The sequence below is a fragment of the Pan paniscus genome, chromosome 13 (genome assembly GCF_029289425.2).
Source record: "Pan paniscus chromosome 13, NHGRI_mPanPan1-v2.0_pri, whole genome shotgun sequence".
NCBI classification, from domain to species: domain Eukaryota; kingdom Metazoa; phylum Chordata; class Mammalia; order Primates; family Hominidae; genus Pan; species Pan paniscus.
Genome location: NC_073262.2, coordinates 105,129,622 through 105,143,942, shown reverse-complemented (window position 1 = coordinate 105,143,942; position 14,321 = coordinate 105,129,622). Strand labels below are relative to the sequence as shown.

Genomic DNA, 14,321 nt, shown 5'->3' with positions numbered 1-14,321 from the left:
TAATATAAATGTCAGTTTATTTTTTTTTATTTTTTGAGATTGCGTCTTGCTCTGTCGCCCAGGCTGGAGTAGGGCTGTACAATCTCGGCTCCCTGCAACCTCCGCCTACCGGGTTCAAGCAATTCTCGTGCCTCAGCCTCCCAAGTAGCTGGAATTACAGATGTGTGCCATCATACCCGGCTAATTTTTGTATTTTTAGTAGAGACGGGAGTTTTGCCATGTTGGCGAGGCTGGTCCTGAACTCTTGGCCTCAAGTGATCCACCTGCCTTAGCCTCCAAAAGTGCTGGGATTACAGGCATAAGCCACCACACTTGGCCTCAGTTTATTTTCTATGAAGAACTTACATTGGGATAGTACTCCATCACAAGCAAATATTCCATGCGTCCATCTGCAGTGGCTCTCTCATCTCCAACTATAAAGCGGGCAATGTTGTCATGTTCCATCAAAGGCACTCTGTAAATGTTCTTTTCGTTGATAAAATTCTGACGGTTTGCAAAGGAAAACACTTTTACAGCAACTGGACGCTCATCCAAGGAGCCTTTATATACTGCTCCATATCGACCTCGGCCAATCAGCTGCAATTGTTTTAAAGAAAGCAAGGTATTAATATCACAATTGAACAATCAAATTTACTAAATAATAAAGTACAAATTTAAACAGAATGCTACAGCTCTCTGTTGCTTACAGTTTATTCCATTATCAAGAAATTAATAAATTCTGTTCTAGTATGGCTGATGAAGCTCCTACCAGACCCAGCCTGCCCATAGAGAACATTTATAAATGCTGGACAAAATTTAAAAAAAAGAAAGATCTAAAGGCAGATAGATCTTGAGAGGCATTAAAGCTTTGAGAAAAAAGTGGTATGGGGCAAGCTACCCATTTTTATGACTTTTATCCTGAGGGCAGGCTGAAATCAGCACTGTGCAGTGGAACTAAAATTGCTAAAGAAAATCATTCTAGGCTGGGTGTGGTGGCTCATGCCTGTAATCTCAGCACTTTGGGAGGCTGAGGTGGGCAGATCACTTGAGGTCAGGAGTTCGAGACCAGCCTGGCCAAAGTGGTGAAACCCTGTCTCTACTAAAAATACAAAAATTAGCTGGGTATCATGGCACACGCCTGTAATCCTAGCTACTCAGGAGGCTGAGGCAGGAGAATCACTTGAACCCAGGAAACGGAGGTTGCAGTGAGCTGAGACCGCGCCACTGCACTCCAGCCTGGGCGAAAGAGCAAGACTGTCTCAATTAAAAAAAAAAAAAAAAAAAAACAGAGGCCAGGCACGGTGGCTCACGCCTGTAATCCCAGCCCTTTGGGAGGCTGAGGTGGGTGGATCATGAGGTCAGGAGATCGAGACCATCCTGGCTAACATGGTAAAACCCCATCTCTACTAAAAAAATACAAAAAAAAAAAAAAAAAAGTCAGGCGTGGTGGTGGGCGCCTGTAGTCCCACTTACTCAGGAGGCTGAGGCAGGAGAATGGCGTGAACCTGGGAGGCAGAGCTTGCAGTGAGCCAAGGTCGCGCCACTGCACTCCAGACTGGGTGACCGAGTGAGACTCCGTCTCAAAAAAAAAAAAGAAAAAAGAAGAACAGAAAATTGTTCTGGCCTTGGGAAACTCAGGACATATTTTGGACAGCCACAGTTGCTAGAAAGTGAGGGGAGAACCCTAGAAAGGAGAAATTCAGAGAGAGGAAAGCCCAATGAATATACAAGAGAGTTTCCAGCTAAAGATAAAATAACTGAGGCCGGGCGTGGTGGCTCACGCCTGTAATCCCAGCACTTTGGGAGGCTGAGGCGGGTGGATCACGAGGTCAGGAGTTTGAGACCAGCCTGGCCAACACAGTGAAACCCCATCTCTACTAGAAATACAAAACTTAGCTGGGCGTGGTGGCACGCGCCTGTAGTCACTTTTGTGGAGGCTTAAATACTTGCATAAAGATCCCTACATAGAGGCTGAGGCTGGAGAATCACTTGAAACCGGGAGGCAGAGGTTGCGGTGACCCCAGACCATGCCTTGCACTCCAGATGACAGAGTAAAAAAAAAAAAAAAAAAAAAAAAAAAAAAAAAGATAAAATAACTGAACTGAGATTTGAGCTTCTGCCCCAGACAGATTTGTGGTATGTGTTCAACCAAGTTTATTGCTTACTAAAACAACAAAAAAAAAATCTTTTTTTTTTTTTTTTTTTTTTTTAATTGAGATAGTCTTGCTCTTTCGCTCAGGCTGGAGTGCAGTGGCACGGTCTCAGCTCACTGCAACCTCCGTTTCCCGGGTTCAAGTGATTCTCCTGCCTCAGCCTCCTGAGTAGCTAGGATTACAGGCGCGTGCCATGATACCTAGCTAATTTTTGAGTTCAGTGTTCCACAATACAATATTCACAATATCCAGAATACAAAAAAATTACTCAACACCCAAAGAACCAGCAAAATGTAACCCATTCTCGTTATTTTTGGCTTCTGGGGATTGCTTTTACTTTTTATTAAAACAGGTTGGGGATTTACCATCATTTATTTAAGGATATATGTTGTGTTTCATACACTGTTTCCAGGTCAAAATTATACAAAGTGTCCTTTAAAAAGGTTATATCAATATATAGTTAATTCAGCAATGTTTGGAAGTGTTTCTATCACTTAATCATGGCTAAAATTCCATGGGTTAACTAGTATTTCTTTCAGCCTTGTAAATTGGACATCTTACTGTACATTTCTTAGCCACACTTACTTCTTTTTGTGAATTGGCAGTTAATACCTTTTGTCCTTTTTTTTTTGAGACAGGGTCTCTGTCACCTAGGCTAACCACAACCTCTACCTCTTGGGCTCAAGTGATCCTTCAACCTCAGCCTCCCGAGTAGCTGGGACTACAGGCATGTGCCACCACACCCAGCTAATTTTTGTATTTTTTACAAAATAAATGGGGTTTCACCATGTTGCCCATGACTTGTCTTGAACTCCTGGGCTCAAGCAATCCACCCACTTTGGCCTCCCAAAAGAGCTGGGATTACAGGTGTGAGTCACAGCACTTAGCCTTTTTGTCCATTTGCTATAGAATGTTTCTTTCATCTTGATTTATATCAGTTCTTTATCAAGTTTTCCCTTAAATGTTGAAATGTTGAAATTTATTTTTCAAATTTGGCTTTTATCTTTGTTTATGGTATGTCTCTCCCAAAACAGAAAGTTCTTATAATTTTTTATATAGCCAAATCTATCACATCTATTATTTAATAGTCTCTGGTTTGGGGACCATAGTTTTCAAGTCATTCTTAATAAATATAAAAACACTCATCATGGTAACACTTTTAATGTAGCTTCTGAGATATCACCAAATGAAACTTAAATTCTATATATAAGAGCCTTATGTATCTATAAAAATATGTAATATATGCAGACAAGGAGTATTTATTTGTTGTCTATTATGGATCCCTTGTGGCACACTCTTCTCAAACTTTCATGTCTTTATTCTCATACCCTGTACAAATCTCTACTCAAAGGTCAACCTCTTTCTAAATATATTTTCTTTTTCTTTTTTATTTTTTGAGACGGATTCCTGCTGTGTCACCTAGTGTGCAGTGGCGTGACCTTGGCTCATTGCAACCTCCACCTTCTGGGTTCAAGCAATTCGCTAGCCTCAGCCTCCCAAGCAGCTGGGACTACAGGCGGGCGCCACCACTCCCAGTTAATTTTTGTATTTTAGTAGAGATAGGGTTTCACCATGTTGGCCAGGCTGGTCTTGAACTCCTGACCTCAAGTGATCCCCCTGCCTCAGCCTCCCAAAGTGATAGGATTACAGGCGTGAGCCACTGCACCTGGCCATATTTTCTTTTTCTTTCTTTTTTTTTTTTTTTGTGGCAGAGTTTCGCTCTTGTTGCCCAGGCTAGAGTGCAATGGTGCGATCTCGGCTCACCGCAACCTCTGCCTCCCGGGTTCAAGCAATTCTCCTGCCTCAGCCTCCTGAGTAGCTGGGATTACAGGCATGAACCACCATGCCTGGCTAATTTTGTATTTTTAGCAGAGACAGGGTGTCTTCATGTTGGTCAGGCTGGTCTTGAACTCCTGATCTCAGGTGATCCACCAGCTTCAGCCTCCCAAAGTACTGGGATTACAGGCATGAGGCACTGCGCCTGGCCCGTATTTTCTTTAATAACCCCCTTTTCATCACTTTCTTATCCACTGTACTTTTCTTCATAGCACTTACTACTACTTGCAATTATATTATACATTCCTGTACCTGTTTGTAGACTCCCCAACTCAAATAGAAGCCCCAGGAGACATATCTGTATTGTTCACCTATGTTCCTAGTGCCTAGAATAGGCCTTGACAAAAAATTGTAATTTAGTAAATAGGGTTAAATAAATGAATGAATGTCTTAATGATTGAATGAAGTCACTGTTCCAGGTCTAGTATCACAGTAGAAACAACAGTCCATAATCTAACATCAAACTTACCTCCAACAGTTTCAGATTATCTAGATCAAGAGAGGGTTCGGATGCTGCTGCCTCCATCATGTTCATACTGTGAAGACCTTGTTTACGGTCTCCTATAGGAACAGGAAACAGGTTACTAATATATGGTTTTCTTAAAATGAATATCTTTTTACACTTTTTATAATATTACACTTAAAAAGAAGAGCTGCAGAAAGATTAGCAGCAAGATTTATGCCTAATGTCAATAGGAGTAAAGCTATTTACTAAACTAGGTAATACCTATAAATTAAGATGAATGCAGAATAGCATGAAAGCCAAATTCTGGGAGACACTTCCATGATGACATACTTTAAAAGTTTAAAACCCTAAGCAATATTATAAAAACTTTAAAGAAGATTGTATAGAAGTTATTCAAATGAATCAATGAACGCTGATTTCCTAAACAGTCCATCAAACCTAAAGTATATTAGAACCAACTTGACATTTGATGATACTGAGGAATTACTGTTATTTTTTCAGATGTGAAAATGGTATTATGGATATGTATTCTTAAAGCTCTTGTACTGGCCGGACACAGTGGCTCACGCCTGTAATCCCAGCACTTTGGGAGACCAAGGCGGGCGGATCACGAGGTCAGGAGATCGAGACCATCCTGGCTAACACGGTGAAACCCCGTCTCTACTAAAAATACAAAAAACTAGCCGGGCGAGGAGGTGGGCACCTGTAGTCCCAGCTACTCAGGAGGCTGAGGCAGGAGAATGGCGTGAACCCTGGGGGGCGGAGCCTGCAGTGAGCCGAGATCCCGCCACTGCACTCCAACCTGGGCGACAGCGAGACTCCGTCTCAAAAATAAAATAAAATAAAATAAAATTTAAAAAAAGCTCTTGTATTGTAGAGATAATATTTATAGATATATAATATCTAATTAAATATTTACAGATATATGATATCTGTGATTTGCTTCAAAATAATCCAGTGGCATGGAAAGGGGTAGTGACTGATAATTTAAATGAAACAATACTGTCCATACATGATACTATTGAGGCTGGGTGTATTTTGCATAACTTTGAGACTATTTTTTTTAACATACGGAATTTAAAAGGAGCAAATAAATTGATTAAATTGCATGTTTAATAAACAATAGGACAAAAAATAGTAATTTTTACCTGTCAACATTCTGTATCCAAAGCATAAGGCAACTATCAAAACAGCTAATACAGAGACTGATGCCAAAGCAATGATTATTGTCTCATCTCGGTTAAATGAATGAGGTGGACCTAAAAGAAAACAAATTTTGAAATGTCATTTTTTTTAAGAAGTATTTTGTTAAATACTGACAGACTGCCCTTTAGAAAGGCTGTACCCATGTATAATCAAATTAGTAATGTTTTTGCATCAAAGGAAATGAAAGAAAAAATTAGTAATAAATGTGATAATTACAAATTATATTTTTTAATCATACAGACTATTCCGTATAGATTTGGAACACTAAAACACCAAGTAGGTGTGCTCCTAATTATTAAAACATCAACAATACCATGAAACAGATTAGTTAGGATAGTATAATATTAAGAGTCTTAGAATCTAACAGTTTTAGAATCACATTTGGTTTTAAATCCTCAATTTCCTCATTTATAAAAATAGTACTCTGTATTTCCCAAGTTAGCTGTAAGATTTAGATGGTAGTCTAAGTACTTAACACAACGTCAAGAATATATTATCTGGCTGGGCACAGTGGCTCATGCCTATAATCCCAACACTTTGGGAGGCTGCTGCAGGAGGATCACTTGAGGCCACAAGGTCAAGGCCAGCCTGGACAACATAGCAAAATGCCAGGCATTAAAACAAATTAAAAAAAAAAAATTAGTCAGGCATGGTGGCATGCACCTGTAGTCCCAGCTACTCAGGGGGCTATGGCAGGAGGATTGCTTGGGCCCAGGAGTTTGAGGCTGCAGTGAGCCATGATTGTACCACTGCACTCCAGCTTGGGTGATGAAGTGAGACTCTGTTTCTTTAAAAAAAAAAAAAAAAAAATTAAAGTTTTTTTTTAAAAAAGCATATATTATCTACGCAATAAATGGTAGTTACACTTATCAATATTGGTATTTTTATTAATGAAAATAGCATGGCTTTGCAGGCAGTTAAATCTGAAAAGGACTTGAAGCTCACTTCTTCCACTTAATATATGACCTTAGGAAAGTTTCTTCTCCTATCTGAGCCCAAGTTTACTCACTTGCAGAATGGAATGGGAACACACATAGGTAAATCACAGGGCTATCACAAACATGTAAACATTTTATGTGTTAAGTTCCATTCTGTGGGTCAGATCGCATCTAGAGCAAATACCCTTTAGGGTGGATGGCCACAAACTAGAGCATATCCAAAAGAGAGCAAGTACAACTATGAAGGTTTGAGACCTCTGAACTGTGATGGGTAGAAAGAACTGAAAGCATCTGATGAGGAAAAAAAAGAAAACTTGGGAGGATATGATAGCTGTCTTCACATCAAATAACCAGTTCCAATCAGTGTATCTTCAAGGATAAGAGCCTTTAGTTGAGCATACAGAAAAGCATGGCTTATAAACAGACCTGTCTAAAACAGAATGAGTTGCCCTATGAAAGAGCTGTTCATTGTTTTACTAGACGTAGTTATGCAATGTTTGGTAATACTGATCAGAAGCTGCGCTTGATGACTGCCAGCATCTTTATTCATTCTTTATATTCAATCAAAATCAAGCATATTATACTCAAATTAGAAGCTTCTATGGCAAAGTAGGATGCCTCTACGGCAAAGAGTTCCTCTAATGGGCATTCCTGTTTTAATGAATTTATTTGTCTCAATCAAATTAAGTAGAAGTTGCTTATTAAAATGTCTAAACTATATTTCTATAGAAGGATATGTTGAAACAACACTGAAATACTCTTAATTTGCAGGCCATTTATTATATTTTCTTTTTTCTTTCTTTCTTTTTTTTTTTTTTTAAGAGAGTCTTGCTCTGTCGCCCAGGCTGGAGCTCAATGGTGCAATCTCAGCTCACTGCAAACTCCACATCCCAGACTCAAGCAATTCTTGTGCCTCAGCCTCCTGAGTTGCTGGGATTATAGGTTTGTAGCACCACACCTGGATAATTTTTTGTATTTTTAGTAGAGATGGGGTTTCACCATGTTAACCAGATCGGTCTTGAACTCCTGGCCTCAAGTTGATGTGCCCACTTTGGCCTCCCAAAGTGCTGGGATTACAGGTGTGAGTCACTGTGCCCAGCCCATTTTTCAGATATTAATAGATTTTAACACATTGATCATTGTGCCTCCTTTTAACACACAGAGTAAGTTACAGGCAGAAAAGCTAAATATAAAACTCATTTTACCACAGTGAGATATTATTTCACATACATTGGCATGGCTACAATTTAAAAAAAAGAAAATAAAAAGCGCTGGCAAGGATGTGGATAAATTAGAACTCTTGTACATTGCAAGTGGGATATAAAATGGTAAGTATACAGTAGAAAACAGTTTGTGAGTTCCTCAAAAAGTTAAACATGGAATCACCATAAGACCCAGCAATTCCAATCCTAGGCATATATCAGAAAGAACCAAAAACAAGTGTTCAAACAAAAACTTCTACACGCATCTTCACGGCATCACTATTTACAACAGCCGAAAGTGGAAACAACACAAATGTTCATGAACTGATGAATGGATAAACAAAATGTGGTATATTCCTACAAAGGATTTACAAAAGGTTGAATATTCTATGATTCCATTGAAATGAAATACTCAGAATAGGCCAAACTCATAGACAGAAAGCAGGTTAGTAGTTGCCAGGGACTGGGAGAGGAAGAAATAGGGAGTGACTGCTTATTAGATACAGGGTTTCCCTTGTGGGGTGATGAAAATGTTTTGGAACTAGACAGAGGTCATAGTTGCACAACACTATGAATGTGTTGAGTGGTACATTTTAATATGACTAATTCTAAGTTATGTGAATTTTACTTCAATCAAAAAAAAAAAAAAAAAACTAAGGCCAGGTGCGGTGGCTCACTCCTGTCATCCCAACACGTTGGGAGGCTGAGGCAGACGGATCACAAGGTCAGGGGTTTGAGACCAGCCTGACCAACATGGTGAAACCACATCTCTACTAAAAAGACAAAAATTAGCTGGGCATGGTGGCGCTTGCCTGTAATCCCAGCTACTCAGGAGGCTGAGGCAGGAGAATCACTTGAACCCAGGAGGCAGAGATTGTAGTGAGCCAAGATCATGCCATTGCACTCCAGCCTGGGTGAGAAAGCAAGACTCCGTCTCAAAAGCAAACAAACAAATAAACAAACAAAAAAACCCAAAAAAAACCTCATTTTAGAATTTGCTAAACCTAAAAGATAAACTATTTTCAATATATACACATACACGCACACACAAAACTAAATAATTTATAGATTCATGACTATACAAGGATATTTTATGTGCCTATAGTTTTTCCTTTCCAGAAAGTCATATAGTTGGAATGATACAATATACAGACTTTTCAGACTGCCTTCTTTCACTTAGCAATATGTACTTTAGGTTCCTCCATGTCTTTTTGTGGCTTAGCAGTTCATTTCCTTTTATCACTGAATATTATCCATGTCACAGATGTACGATCTCAGCTCACTGCAACCTCTGCTACCTGGGTTCAAGTGATTTTTCTGCCTCAGACTCCTAAGTAGCAGGATTACAGGCACACGCCACCACACCCAGCTAATTTTTGTATTTTTTAGTACAGACAGGGTTTCACCATGTTGGTCAGGCTGGTCTCGAACTCCTGACCTCGTGATCTGCCCACCTTGGCCTCCCAAAGTCCTGGGATTATAGGCATAAGCCACCGTGCCCAGCCAAAAACTGGTATTTCTTTAAATATTTGTTACAATAAAAAAATTCATAGTCTAACATGAAACAAAGTTTTGCCACATCCAAATGAGAAAGACTGAATATTTAAATGTGTTCTTACATTCTTGTGTAATTCAAGTAAATATGAGTTAATAAAGATTATCTTAAGTCTTCTGTATAAAAAATAAAATTAAATATTAAATGTAATATTAATATGGCATTACAGATAAAACTGTCTCTGGAAATGAGTTAAGATATCCAATGCTATAATTCCCAAAAGAACTGAACCATATTACTTATTTGAAAAATGTATTTTGAATTCAACTAGGAATGAGAAGTGATAAGGAATCTAATTTTATTTTTTAAAAATCTAATTTTTAATTCTTAAATATGTGGACATGTTTAAATTTCAGTATTGAAAATTTAGATTAATGTTATTTAAAGGACATTACCAATTAAATAAAATATTAAAATTTTAATGTAACAAAGGTTAGATTTTGAAAAAACCTGAAAAACCAAATGTTGTACATAAAAAGCACAGAATTAGTACATTTGAAAATTTAATAATAAAGATTTTTCCACTAAGATTTAGCTTTCTAGGCTTTTTTTTTGCTTTTACTAAATTATGAGAACATTGCATATAGCTAACTAATGTGTATTTTATCAAGCTTTTATTACAAAATAGAAATGACAATTTTCCTAGTCTTAGTTGTTGGAAAGTGATTTTAGCATTACCCAAATTTCTGGAAATTGGATAAATTTATATAATACTAATATAAATAGTAAGGTTTCTAGAAATGTTTCCATTTGCAAAATTGTTTTTGTTACTAATATAAGCAACAAAAGCTTTTTATAGCCTATGAAGAAAAGCAGTATCTTGGAAACACTAAAAATGATTAACTATATACATGGTACTTACTTTTTTTTTATTCAAAATAAGAGATACTAAAAAGTATGCTGCTTAAACTACGACCAACTATGACTTATCCCCTAGAATGTTATGCTTTACTTCTTGATAAGCTCCTTTAGACTTATTTGGACAGAGATTATTAAAGTCACTCTCATACAGCCTGTAAAAAGAAAAACAGATGCAAAATAAATTGGTGTAGGTATTCCTAAAACTTTTTCATATTTAGAGTTAGATTCTTCTGAATATCTTTTCAAATTTGTCAACTATGTCCTATTTTTCCATACATTTCTACCTTATGTGTCATTAAAAACATCACTGAGATCATAACCCAACATTTCTTTAAAACATTCTTTTGACTTTTGTCTCTGGAATTTTCTTTCCATCCACTAACACGACTCTGAAAATTTTAATGCAGATGCTTTCTTGATCATGCCAGAAAGTGCCAATGGAAGGTTGCTTGTTCTAGTTTTAATCTTTTTATTATAAAAAACTTACTACTGTATACAGAAGTGGAGTGTACATACAAATTCCAAATGCCCATCACTAAGCGTTAGCAACCATCAACATTTTGTTATCCAATGAAACATTTTCAAACAATACAACTCATCTGACTTCGCATATGGTTTGTTGACAGAAACACTGAAGGGTTGCTGCTGAGTGGACATTCTGCCAGAGTTAACAATCAAGTTCACATTTACATAGGTGACAACTCCCATATTTCATCAATTTTAATACATACATTGATCACATCTTAAAATCTCCTACAGTGGGATATATCATATTTGTGGCATTGTAAAATTACTTGATGGTATTTCTTTTTCTTGGTGATAAGGAAATAATAGCCTCAGCTGGGTGCAGTGGCTCACGCCTGTAATCCCAGCACTTTGGGAGACCCAGGCGGGTGGATCATGAGGTCAGGAGTTTGAGACCAGCCTGACCAACATGGTGAAACCCCATCTCTACTAAAAATACAAAAATTAGCCAGGTGTGGTGGTGCGTGCCTGTAATCCCAGCTATTCAGGAGGCTGAGGCAGAAGAATCGCTTGAACCTAGGAGGCGAAGGTTGCAGTAAGCCGAGATCACACCACTGCACTCGAGCCTGAGTGACAGACTGAGACTCAGTAATAATAATAATAATAATAATAATAATAATAGCCTCAACTGACAGCTTTTTAGATAAGATAAAATGACTTACATCACATATGTTAAAATGTGTAAAAGGGGACAGGCGCAGTGGCTCACACACCTATAATCCCAGCACTTTGGGAGGCTGAGGCGGGTGGATCACCTGAGGTCAGGAGCTCGAGACCAGCCTAGCCAACATGGTAAAACCCCGTCTCTACTAAAAATACAAAAATTAGCCGGGCATGGTGGCACATGCCTGTAATCCCAGCTACTCATGAGGCTGAGGCAGGAGAATCGCTTGAACCCGGGAGGCAGAGGCTGCAGTGAGCCGAGATGGCGCCATTGCACTCCAGCATGGGCAACAAGAGCGAAACTCCATCTCAGGAAAAAAAAAAAAAAAAAGGTGAAAAAAGGCCAGGCAACAGTAGTTCATGCCTGTGATCTCAGCATTTTGGGAGGCTAAGCTGGGAGAACTGCTTTAGGCCAGGAGCTTGAGACCAGCCTGGGTGATAGAGCAAGACTTTGTCTCTACAAAAAATAAAAAATTAGCTGGGTGTGGTAGTGCATGCCTATAGTCCCAGTTACTTGGGAGGCTGAGGCAGGAGGACTGCTCATGCCCAGCAGTTCGAGGATGCAGTGAGCCATAATTGTGTTACCACACTCCAGTCTGGGTGACAGAGCAAGATGCTGTCTCGACCAATGTGAAAAAAAGTGACTCCCACTTCTGCTTAGAGTATACAAAGATGCAAAGAATTTTATTCCCATCTTAGTAACAAGCCAAAACACTTCCCTGATAACAAGTCAGAAAACCTAAAAATCATAACCTTTTCTTTAAAAATAAGATCTAAGGACAAAAGGAAACTAAATGGATTTAAAAGTAGAATATGAAAAGACTCTTCCAAGAGTGAAGAGACCCAAGGCTGCTCTTATCCTAGGTAAAGCAGTGAGTGGAGGAGGACACCACCGTACATGTGAGGAGGAAGAAACAGCTGAACATTTAATGAATTCCTTTTTTTTTTTTTCTTTTTAAGGCAGAGTCTCACTCTCTTGCACACGCTGGAGTCCAATGGCACGATCTCGGGTCACTACAACCTTCGCCTCCCAGGCTCTAGCAATTCTCCTGCCTCAGCCTCCCGAGTAGCTGGGATTACAGGTGCACGCCACTACGCCCGGCTAATTTTTTTGCTGTTATTGTTTTTTGAGACAGAGTTTCGCTCTTGTCACCCAGGCTGGAGAGCAGTGGCGCGATCTCGGCTCACTGCAACCTCTGCCTTCTGGGTTCAAGCGATTCTCCTGCCTCAGCCTCCCGAGTAGCTGGGATTACAGGCACACGCCACCACGCCCAACTAATTTTTTGTATTTTTAGTAGAGACAGGGTTTCACCATGTTGGTCAGGCTGGTCTCAAACTCCTGACCTCAGGTGATCCACCCGCCTCAGCCTCCCAAACTGCTGGGATTACAGGTGTGAGCCACCGCACCCGGCCTATGGACTGAATATGTGCCCTGCAAATTTGTATGTTGAAGCCTAAATCCCCAACGTGACAGTATATGGAGGTAGAACCTTTGGAAGGTAATTATATAATGAGGGTAGAGCCCTCATGAATGGGTTTGGGCCCTTATAAAAAAACAAAACAAAACAAAACAAAAGGCCAGGCATGGTGGCTCATGTCTGTAAAGTGGAGGCCAAGGTGGGTGGATCACTTGAGGATTTGAGGTAAGGAGTTTGAGACCAGGCTGGCCAACATGGCGAAACCCTGTCTCTACTAAAAATACAAAAAATTAGCTGGGCTTGGTGGTGTGTGCCTGTAATCCCAGCTACTTGGGAGGCTGAGGCAGGAGAATCACTTGAACCCAAGAAGTGGAGGTTGCAGTGAGCTGATATCACACCACTGCACTCCAGCCTGGGTGAGTGAGACTCTGTCTCAAAAAAAAAAATTAATTAATTAAAAATTAAAAAAGAGGAGACACAGGATCTATCTTTCTGTTCTCTGCCATGTGAGAACATTGGCATGTGAGTTACATGTAACATGTAAGTTACAATGAGAAGACAACCATCTGCAGGCACTATTAAGGACACGGACTTCCCAGACTCTAGAACTAAGTACCCAGTCCACACTACTTTGACTAAGACACCTAGGTAGGAAAATTTGTCCTAAGGCATTACATCAAATATTAGCAACCATGACGAACAGTGAATTTAACTTCAAAATTTAACTATAATTTAACATTATCATTAACAACCAGTTGTTAGGAAATAAGTAGTCTATTATTGATAATATTACACTCCCAAAATATTTCAGGTAACAGTGGTAAAGTAGTTTAGTGAAAAGAGCTCATAAGTTTTAGTCCCACTTTAGCCACTGTGGACAAATTATATAATTTTTCTAGGCTCTTACTTCTTTATCCATAAAACAAAGTGGTTATAGAGTGCCAGCACCACCTCTAGCTTGCCAAGCTCCAGCCAAAGGAGAAGGAGAGTAAGGAGGTCTCTATACCATGGCTCATAAAAGGCACAACAATGTCCATAAATCAACTGGAAGTAAAGCATCCAGTAAGCAAGTGGTTACAAAAGTTGCTCATAAGAGACCAAGCACAGTGCTCACACCTGTAATCCCAGCTACTCAGGAGGCTGAGTTGGGAGGGTTGCTTGAGCTCAGGAGTTGCAGGCTGCAGTGAACTATGATTGCGCCACTACACTGCGGCCTAGAAGACAGAGTAAAATCCTGTTTCCAAAATTTATTTAAAAAAAAAAAAAAAGCTGCTCCTAAGAGAGTGTCCTCTACAGGATAGGTGAAGAAACCTCAGAATTACAGACCTATTTGCGAGGCACTCTGTAATAAGTCCTAATCAGAAGTCCCCTGCACTTCTGATTGGCAAATTTTCTTCCAGTGTCTGAGGTGAGAAATTGTTTGGGACTTCAAAATAGATTGGCACATCTAGAGTACAGCTATTGGTGTTTTGAAAATAGCTATCTCTGTTGAGTAGGCCTATCTGGTTGGCCTTTTTGA

General features: G+C 39.3%; 1 protein-coding gene across 3 annotated transcripts in view; it reads right to left on the bottom strand.

Annotated features, from left to right (window-relative positions):
* Window positions 1–14,321, bottom strand: part of BMPR2 (bone morphogenetic protein receptor type 2) — a 192,072-nt gene that overhangs the window by 48,884 nt on the left and 128,867 nt on the right. For all 3 annotated transcript variants that reach the window (XM_003820766.7, XM_063595542.1, XM_055108970.2), the window contains 3 exons: window positions 5,583–5,693; window positions 4,438–4,529; window positions 346–576 (listed from right to left, as the gene is read on the bottom strand). In XM_003820766.7, coding sequence (XP_003820814.3) covers window positions 346–576; window positions 4,438–4,529; window positions 5,583–5,693 — 434 coding nt within the window. The remainder of the gene's footprint in view (window positions 1–345; window positions 577–4,437; window positions 4,530–5,582; window positions 5,694–14,321) is intronic.